The sequence below is a fragment of the Dendrobates tinctorius genome, unplaced genomic scaffold (genome assembly GCF_039654945.1).
Source record: "Dendrobates tinctorius isolate UK_male_01 unplaced genomic scaffold, ASM3965494v1 ptg000203l, whole genome shotgun sequence".
NCBI lineage: Eukaryota > Metazoa > Chordata > Amphibia > Anura > Dendrobatidae > Dendrobates > Dendrobates tinctorius.
In genome coordinates this window covers 16,355,411-16,365,490 of record NW_027361870.1, presented here as the reverse complement: position 1 = coordinate 16,365,490, position 10,080 = coordinate 16,355,411, and the positions used below count along the sequence as shown (strand labels likewise).

Sequence of the window (10,080 nt, the reverse complement as noted above, 5' to 3'; positions counted from 1 at the left end):
TTGGCACCATCTAATTTCCATGAATTAAATGCATAACCAAATAAAACCTTTTCTCCCCTGTAATGATAAGTAAGATATGACTTCCCTGGAACATTCCAGCATCTTCCATTCTCTACACGCTCCTATTCACATGCTATGTCAGTGTGGGGGCTTGACCCCCCCTTCCCTTCCTTAGCTGTCACACAAAGCAGCTGCAGTTCTGTGTAACCTGAGATCCCAGTGAGGATTTTCTCTTCCCCTTCCCCCCTCCCTGCACAGCCAGGAAAAGAATGTCTTTGTTTGAAGCACCATATGGCTGGATATAAGTATGGATAATATGAAAGAGGCCAAATCTTGAAAACCATACGCGGCAGAGATATGAAAGTTACATTTCTGCAAAATGCACAAAAAACAGCATTCTGGCCCATAATTTTCACGGTTCCAGCACCCACAGAAACCGAGAACTGGATTTCTCCTAAATAATGTGACATAATTACTGCATGTTTGGTCTTTAACTATTGTCTTCGACAGGCTAAAGAGAATGATACTGTGTGCATGTTTATACGAGGTACCCTCTGCGAGTCATTATAAGTTTTGTAGTCAGAATTGTAACTCCTAGAGCAGGGGGAGGAACATCCCTAGACCGCCCCTTTCGTGATGTCACAAACCCAAAGCTATAAGGCATTCCCTCCCTAAAATTGGTAATTCGAGCTGGTGGTTTGATGCCAAAAGGACCCCAGATGCAGGGCGATGTGTGGCCCCGCCTCCCCACATGGTTAGCCTAAAGACCATTAAGCAACTGTAAGTGTTGATCTCTATGTTAATTCCATTTATTTTATATTTGCATTGTACATACCTAATGTCTCAACTTGGTAACATCTTTTATCTGTGTAATCACTGCCCCCTTTTGGGGAATAAAACTATAACTTTATTAGTCTGTCTTCATGCTCTAAAAACGAACACGTGCCTTTAAGATAATTGCTACTGAATTGGGTTGGCTTCAAACCCCTCTATTAAGTTTATAACTTAATCAGAGAAACTCTGGAGCTGGTGGCTGCAAAGCGGTGATCTGGGCCCTGGGTACTGCTGAGAGTGATGGAAGGGATTTTATAAGTTAATTGGGTGGTGACGGCCAGAGCATTTTATAATTCCCTCACTGCAGCATGCCGGGTGGCCTGACCTCATTTAAGCAGCTGAACGGTGACCAATTATCTGAGGTGTAGTTCCCTGACTGACCTGAGGGTAAGGGGCACCGAAGAGCTGCTAGTTTCAAAGTGGAACTGAAAGTTTTGTGAAGTATTGTGGGCAGTGGTGGGACAACCAAAATAACCCCCCTGCAATAAATTGTTAGGGCAAGACTAGCTTGCTGGTTTTTTTTAACTAAGATAAGCCCCCCTGTGCCTGTGATAGCCGTGTGTCGGCAGTGCATCGCATCCCTCCGTCCGTGACATACCGGTGTCAGTGGCGGGTCTGTGACATCCTCCAAAACCATGTGTCCTGTACCTTAGCAAATTCATTGATATTTATATAAATCCCATGCTGGGATATATCCAGTTGCCATGTTAATATTTAATATCTTCTTTATGGATTGCCAAATACAATTCCAAGAATAAAACATATGTCCCTGTGAAACCAAACCCCTGATTCAAAAATTCATAAATCTGACCAAAATCCTCCTTTTCTCTTATTTGGTAATAATCTTTACAAATCAGAATTCATGAATTGTATTGGGTGCCGAGAGATATATGTTTAAATAAAGGATGGCCAAGCATCCTTCTGCCTGAGACTTCAGAAGATATTACTATTCTCATACTCTCTCACCAATAATTAAGATCTTTCAGAAGAGTTTCTATTAAGCAAAAAATGCTCTCAATCACCCACAATGGGCAAACACTGAGGACATAAAGAAGTAGAGGCTAGAAACCATTCCTTTTGCACACGTTCAGTATTTGGTCAGTATTTTATATCAGTATTTGTGAGACAAAAGCATGAGTGCGCAAAAAATACAGAAGTGGTGACGTGTTTCTATTATACTTTTCCTTAGATTGTTCCGCTCTGATTTTGGCTTACAAATACTGATAGTGTGAGTTGGTATCCAAGGCTGATTGGGCACCAAAAGACTTGATCACCTCTGTGGTGCATGGGAGGGATTTCCTTGTCTCTGACAAAAACTGCAAAATATCATCTGCATAGATTTGCTCCCCTATTTGCTCCCTCTCTCCATCGCTGCCAAAGCAGATACAGTAGAAAGAGTAGAAAGCTATGATGAAAGATGGAGCATCAGCTGATGCTCCCTCCCCCATTATTCTTCCTCGGCGTTTGACGTTTTAGCGCAGCGGGCGTCATCACGTCACTATGTGGCGCCCGCTGCGCTGAGATGTGTGGCATTTCAGAACACTCACTACAGAGACTGGACCACTAGGCGAGTGAGGAGGTAAGATGAATTTTACATTGATTTTTATACAATAGAACAATATGCAGGACAAAATACCATATGGATGACTATGTGGGTGTATTTTACTATATGGATGACTATTAGTACTAATTCTTGTGCCGTATGTATGTACTAGTGATAGCTCTGATGTTCAATGTTTCGTATTAATGATGGATCTGGTTATGAATCTGTCACTAGAACAATCATCACTACATGAATACATCACCAGAACCACCATCAGTACACGAATAATGCACCAGACCCACCATCACTTTTGTTGCAAACTGTATTTGTTGCATGATGGAGGTAAAATCATCATATGTATCCCTATATCTATAATGGGGCATGCTAGTTTCTATTAGGATATCTGCCACATGCTGGACACGTTAATTGAAACAAAACAGCCCCCATTATAGTTAAGCTATGCTATTTTCCATATCCATCCTTGGATCTGAGATTTAAAATATAGGATGTCAGGGATGAATATAGCTATTTGTATTCTGTAAATGGTCTGTAAACAATGAATTATTCTATACCTATCTTTGAAAACATGCTCCCTGTTGATCCTCTCCTCTAAAATACATCACTTTTTTTTACTTTTGCTGGTATTTTTGGGTGAAAAAGGTAACAATTCTAGTGAAAGTAGTCTTCACAGTTTGTTGTTTGACCCACTGGAAGGGAAGGAGTTGGGTGTTAGGTGACCTGTCAATTTAGTCTCTGACCCATTCCTTTACTTGGAGGCTGTGGATTCATCGGGGATAGAGGGGGAATCATTAGCTTCATCTGCCTATGGCACCAAAATACCTTGTCCCAGAACTGGATCCATCTAGTAAAATTCTCACCAAACCCAAACTACTCTATTACCCTCCATAAAAACTCCTGTTCACCGTGTTCACAGCCTTTTTGGTATTTGATGCTCGGATGGAGCTGTGGCTCCTTCTCCTATTTGAATATTTACAAACGCTTTCCTAAAATGGATCAGTTCCTGTCCCTGGTATAAAACCCCATTGGAGCTTTTGAATGGGGGACCCATGAGCTTCAAGTTATGCAACTGTAGAAAACCTTTCTGCTCAGAAAGTAGTTTGTGGTTTCCGGGTTTTATAAACATTTGTTACATTTCATTGAGGATCCATATATAAATGAAGAACAACTTCTTCCTTTAGGTCCTTGGACAGTGCTGACAATTCACAAAAGGTTTTTCTGTTATTAAAGGAGTTATTCATTTATATTTAGTCTTAATATCAAAATACAGACACCTATCTAACCACTGTCATTCCTGTGCCCCTCTGCCTGTGTCCTCTGTTAAGTTTCTCTTTCAATTCTCTTTTTAGCAAAAGAAGACAAGCCATGTAAATATACACAAGGTTACAAGATATGCACTTCCTTGGAACATTCTTCCATTGGTTACTATCACCACCTAAAGATCATATTTCAGCTTTTCAAATATGAATCAATGGAGTAGTCATATCAATTGGGTCAAAATTAGTCCAAAAATCGAGAGTTCATGAGCAAGTCCGGAAATTATCCAGTGCGCTTGTCCATAATAAATCCAGTTGACAATCTCATACCAGCAGTGACACAATGGATAGCCACTAGTCTCTGTTGTTGTACATTCCTGTCTGGACTGGAAACCTTTACTTATACAGATACACTCATGAACTGTAACCACATGAACAATTCAAACAATAACATGAGATTAGAAGGAGGAGAGGAACAGATTAGGGAAAATAGGGGAGAAGAAGAAAATGGCGTGACAAAGAGAGACCCTCAACTACCAGTGAAGAGCAAAGATAGTGGTGTGTTGCAATATAACAGCAGAACCCTAGGGGGATTCAACACTGTCCCATAAAAGGACAAGATCTGAAAAGTTAATCGACTAACTCTAGTCTGGCAATTATCATCAGGGCTGTGGAGTCGGAGTCGGAGTCGTGGAGTCGGAGTTGGAGCTTATTTTGGTGGAGTCGGAGTTGGTATAAAATGGACCGACTCCTAAAATATATAATAAATTGGGTACAGTAATTCAATGCAGAATGTGCTGAATATTTTTTCATAGGAATTTGGGAGAGTTCTGAAATGTCCTTTAAATGGCTGTTCTATTCCTGATCTAAGGCTACATTCACACACGGCGTTTTTGCTGCGTTTTTTGAGGATATGTTTTTCAGCTGCAAAAGCAGATCAGATTTTTAAAAAACTGCATCACCTGAAAAGTTTTTGAGCTCATAATGTTTTCAATAGCAAAAGCAGATTAGAAATCTGCTCCATCCATTTATCCACATCTGTCTGTCCATATCTTATCTGTACCAAAACCAATGAAAGCCGGATAGCACAGAGACTAAAGGCCCCTTTACATTTAGCGATGCACCAGCGATCCGACCCGGTCAGGATCGCTGGTGCATCGCTAAATGATTGCTAGTGAGCTGTCACACAGGCAGATCTCACAGCGATGCAGCAGCGATGCAGCGCACAATACTCACCTTTCACACACAGCGATCCTGACGTCCTCCCGCCCACCTCCACGCGTCGCTCGTCGGCGCCAGCAGGAAGCAGACGACGAGAAATGGAGCCGGACATTCTCGCGTGATCAGCGATGGACAGTGGGGGAGCCGGTCGGAGGAAAGTATCACACATAGCGAAATCGCTAGAGATATCGCTATAACGTCACAAAATTGGTGTAAAACCCCCTTAGCACTCTTTTTTTTAGCACCAGTCAGGTACACCTCATAGCTGCCCAAAAGGACACCCAGGACAGGCATTGCTCGTCTTCAGTAACACATCAACATCAATTGATAGTTGGAATAAATAGACTGCATTCACCGCATCTTCTTAAGGTGCAGGCTTTATTTTCAAGTGTAGGGGTGTGCAGTATGAGGTTCGCAGCAGCTGAGGTGTCAGTGGTGAACTCTAGCACCAGTGAAGCTCCTCCTCTACAGACAAGGGTACAACACAGACAAGTAAACAAATTCAGAAAGAAGGAAGGCACTTATCGCAGAAGAATTGCCAGAGTGAACAGACTAACAAGATTAAGGTATTTACTTCTTAAAGCATATTTAAACTTTCAATAAACTGTGCATAAATCAATAGTCCAGTATACTGTATGTTCTCTCTGTATGCTTGTTTGGTGCTTGTTAGTTTTTTCTTTGAGCTCATATACTTTTGGGAAGCTAGCTTTTATACAATATACATACAATATACAGGGAAAATACAGCAACAGGATTGATCAGGACTTATATGAGGACTTGTATAGGTATTGAAGCCAAAACATCAAGTTATTAGCTCTGTTATCAGTTTCTTTGTTCCTGGAGTATGATACACAACAAACTTGCTCTCTCCCTCCTTTCCTCTTCATAGACTGTGAAGCATTTAGTGAGCTGTACCCTAATAAGAAAAGCCTTGGAAATTCAAAGTAAAGCTATCTAATAACATATTTTGCAAACTTTATATTTGTCATCTGTACTATTGATTTATGCAAAGTTTGTTTTATGTCTATCTAAAATTATACAGCGGGGAAAAGTATGTATTTGATACACTGTCGATTCCCACCTACTGTACAAAGAATGGAGAGGTCTGAAATTTTTAATCATAGGTACACTTCAACTGAGAGAAACAGAATCTACAGGAAATGTCTGACCTCTGTAATTGCAAACAAAGGTTTCTGTACCAAATATTAAGTTCTGTTTTTCTATTGTATCAAATACGTATTTCATTCAATAAAATGCATATTATTTAAATCATACAATGTGATTTTCTGGATTTTTTTAGTCTGTCTCTCACAGGTGAATTGTACAATTGTAGACCTCTCTATTCTTTGTAGGTGGGAAAACATGCAAAATTGTCAGTGTATCAAATTCTTATTTTCCCCACTGTACATGGTTCCCTGTTTTTGCTAGAATTATAATATACATTATTTTATTTTATAGGACAAAATTATTTTGAGAGTGAATTTATATGATTACAAAATGTCTAAGAAGCTCCCCATGAAGTTAGCTGAATTTGAGCATGTCACAGAGACTCAAGATGAAAAATATTTTGTGTGTCAATGTATGACAAGTGACCCAGAGGAAAACAAATACTGTGATGCCAAAATCAGCACATACTCAGGCAGTGATAAAAACGCTCCTACAAGAGCTTCCAATCTAAAAAGACATTTACAACGCTTCCACCCAGAAGTTTTCAAAGCTGTGACTGAGAAAGATAACAGCAGCACCAAGAAACCTGCGCCCAGCACTTCCTGCCAGGCAAATGAGGAGGAAAAAGCATCTCAAGCATCATTAACAAGATATTTTGCAAGTGACAAAGTTACTGTAACAATGACAGCAGATATGTTTAAAAGACAGCTCATACAGCTTGTTGTGAAGGATGGAGTACCATTATCACTATTTGCATGACCAGCTTTTACAGCTCTTAATAGAGAAATGGCCCGCAAACTTGGTGCTTCTCTGGAAAGAGAAAGTATTAGAACATTAGTGATTGAAGAAGCCCTTAAACAAAAGGAAGATCTTAAAAAGACTCTCAAAAGACGCTTCATGTTTCTTAAAATGGATGCCTGCACACGTCATAGAGTGAACTATTTTTCCATCAATGTTTGATATGTTTGTGACAACAAAGAAATTGTTACCAAGACATTGGCAGTAAAAGATACTAAAGCTCATCACAGCAGCCAGTTTCTCCAGGCCTTAGTGGAAAAAGTCCTGCAAGATTACAAACTCAAAAAAGAACAGGTTCTTGCTATTGTAACGGACAATGCTTCAAACATGATAAGTACAATTAAACTGATGAATGAGAGTAATGAACAACAGCTAGAAGAAAATTTAGGATTCAGTATGTTTGAGATGGAAGGCCACAGTGCTGTTCATGTAACTGAGGAACAAACAAATATTACAACAGAAGAACAGCAAAATTATACTTTAGAAATAGATGATCTTGTTGAAGCTGCTTCAAAACACTTTCCTATTCATTACATGCGTTGTGTTGTGCACACGCTGCAGCTGGCAATAAGAGATAGTCTGCAAGAGGGACATGCTGGAAATCTGATTGGAAAAGTGAGGAAATTGGCTATTGCCGCCAGAACCCCTAAAATTGATTCCATCTTGAAGAGACGTGCTGGGAAAGGGGCAATTGTTGATCAAGCCACTCGGTGGGGCAGCACTTATTTAATGATTGAGCGATTGCTTGAACTAAAACCGTTTCTTACAGATATGGCAAACCCTCAATGGACACAGGTGGCTGAATTGAAGGAATTGCTTAACCACCCATTTACCGTGACTAAAAAATTACAAGCTGAGGATTTAACTCCTGGCATTTTCATAAGGGAGGGGAAGAACTTGCTATTTTGCTTGTCCCAAAGAGGTGGTTTAATCGCAGATAGAATTTCTGCTTCAATGAAACGGAGAGAGACACAGCTATTGGAAAATAAAATTTTTCTGGCAGCTGTTTATGTGGACCCAAGTCATCGTATACTGCTTGATGATCAACAGCTTACTAAAGGAAAAGCAGCTCTGACTGAGGTAGCAGTTAGGATGAGTGGCCTACAGGAGGACTGCCATGTGCAAGAGGACTTGGGTCCTGACAGTGCTACTGCTGCCATATCTTCATCCTCATCAGATGAGGAGTTTGACTTTGACAGGTATTTGGATGACATGGAGCAGGCAAAGCGTTGCCGCAAGGAAAAAGACTTCATTCCATCTCCTATAGCAAGCAGATTAACCATATTTCAGCAAAATGTTTCACTTGCTCTCAAAGAAATAGAAAAATTCAACCGTTCATCAAAACTGACTGTGCATGAGGCAATTCCTTTATACTTGGAAATTGTTAGAGATGTTCCCATGTGGTTACGGCTTTGCCTCCAACCCAAGTTAGTGTAGAGAGGTTGTTCTCTGGCCTTAAAATTATTAGGTCAGATTTGAGGTCATCTATGAAGGAGGATCTGATGGAGGCAATTCTATTTCTTAGGAGAAATTCATAGACTGCACAAACGTTATTTAGTATGTTTTTGTTGAAAACTGTTTTTTGCCACTTACATAGTTTATTACACAGTGCTATATATGTAATCGATATTACATAGTGTATTAGATATTTACAATTTATTAGTTTTTTTGTGTTCTAAAGTTGTATTCCAATAAATATATTATGTTCTAAATATCTTGATTATTGTATAATAAAAATGATTAAGTGTCTGATGTTCACATTGTACTACAATAAATTTTTCACTTGAATAGAAGCAATATATGTGGGAGTCGGAGTCGGTGTAAGGGAGATTGAGGAGTCGGCGTCGGAGGTTTGGCTTACCGACTCCACAGCCCTGAATTCATCACGACTAGCCATAGGCCTGGTTCCCCATGAGACTTAAATACTCCTTTGATTTCCTGTACGTTATCCATGGTGTCCAGATTCTTCTGAATTTGTCTTGGTTAAAGTATGCATACGCTGCTATCTCCTCTATATAATAAAGCTGGTCAACTTTATTAACCCATTCCGAGGTACTTGGACAATTTTTGGTGCGCCATTTTATAGGTATTAGCAGTTTGGTCGCTGCTATTAAAAATAATAATAATAACAATGTCTTATGTGTGCACTGTGACAAACTGCTGGACCAGTTAAGGAAGACAAGACTCAGTTGGGGAGATTCAGGAAGCAAACATACCCTAGAAATAATTTTTAAGGTGCTCCTCCAGAATGGTTTGATCCTCTCACATAACCACCAAATGTGCAAAAAAGACCCTCTAGCTGTTTCGCATCTCCAGCATGTTGGGGAGGTATTGTGAAACCACATATGTGTTTTTTCAGGAGTGTTGTACCAAATTGTGACTATCTTGTATGAATTCTCCTGAACTCTTACACACTTGGATGGGCCAAATGAATTTTTGTATATATGTTCTACTTCCCAGTCCTCTAATTTGAGGCCTAGCTCTTCCTCCCACCTTAGTGTGTAGGCTCTTCTTACAGGGATTGAATCCACCAAAAGAGATTGATATATTTTTGGCAAGACGCCAATAGGTTGTTTAAGTTGCTTTAATAGTGTTTCAAAAATAGTTAGTTTGCTAGTGCGGTGTCCTACCTGCATGTAAGAGTTTATAGCATTTTTGAGTCTGGAAAGGTGAAGGAAATTAAAATGATATTCAGAGAATCTGGTTTGTAATTCTGAATGCGTAAGAAGTTACCATTAACAAGGAGTGAATCTACGTCAGTTTTCAACGTATGAAGGAAATCAATTTTTTTCTAGTCAGGTCTAGGTAGAGCCCTGGTAAATCCATAACTCTGACCAGAGGTGATGGGAGTGGTATTAACGCTTTAGAATGAGTAGCCCAAGAGTGTACTATATATCTGGAAATCACATTTGGAATCTTTAATTTATGTATAAATTCTTTAGATGCATGGAGTACGGTATTGATTGGTATTGGCATCGAGGTGTCTGCTATTTGTGTCCAGAGTTTGTATTTGGGGTCTCTAGCCCAATCAATGATCATGGAGAGAACAGCTGCCATGTGATACTTTTGCGGATCAGGTACTCCCATTCCCCCCTTTATTCTCGGTAGTGATAAAGTATTAAAATTGAGTCTAGGCTTAGAACCTTTCCAGATGTATTTCCCAAAAATGGAACCTCTGTTAGGTTTCTCTTTTCCTTTTCTGACAAGAGGTGTTTTCCATCCAAGCTGAAATAAATCATCTCT

The 10,080-nt window shown here is 39.7% G+C and overlaps 1 protein-coding gene across 1 annotated transcript; it reads left to right on the top strand.

Annotated features, from left to right (window-relative positions):
- Positions 1 to 5,387: 5,387 nt before the first annotated feature.
- LOC141057212 (uncharacterized) lies at positions 5,388 to 8,438 on the top strand. Its single transcript, XM_073553750.1, has 2 exons — positions 5,388 to 5,438; positions 6,331 to 8,438. The coding sequence occupies exon 2, from the start codon at positions 7,165 to 7,167 to the stop codon at positions 8,272 to 8,274; it is 1,110 nt and encodes a 369-aa protein (XP_073409851.1). The 5' UTR covers positions 5,388 to 5,438; positions 6,331 to 7,164; the 3' UTR covers positions 8,275 to 8,438.
- Positions 8,439 to 10,080: the final 1,642 nt, after the last annotated feature.

Bases quoted from the DNA above. Each gene is read 5' to 3' on its own strand.
- LOC141057212 (XM_073553750.1), top strand. From the start codon at position 7,165: ATGATAAGTACAATTAAACTGATGAATGAGAGTAATGAACAACAGCTA.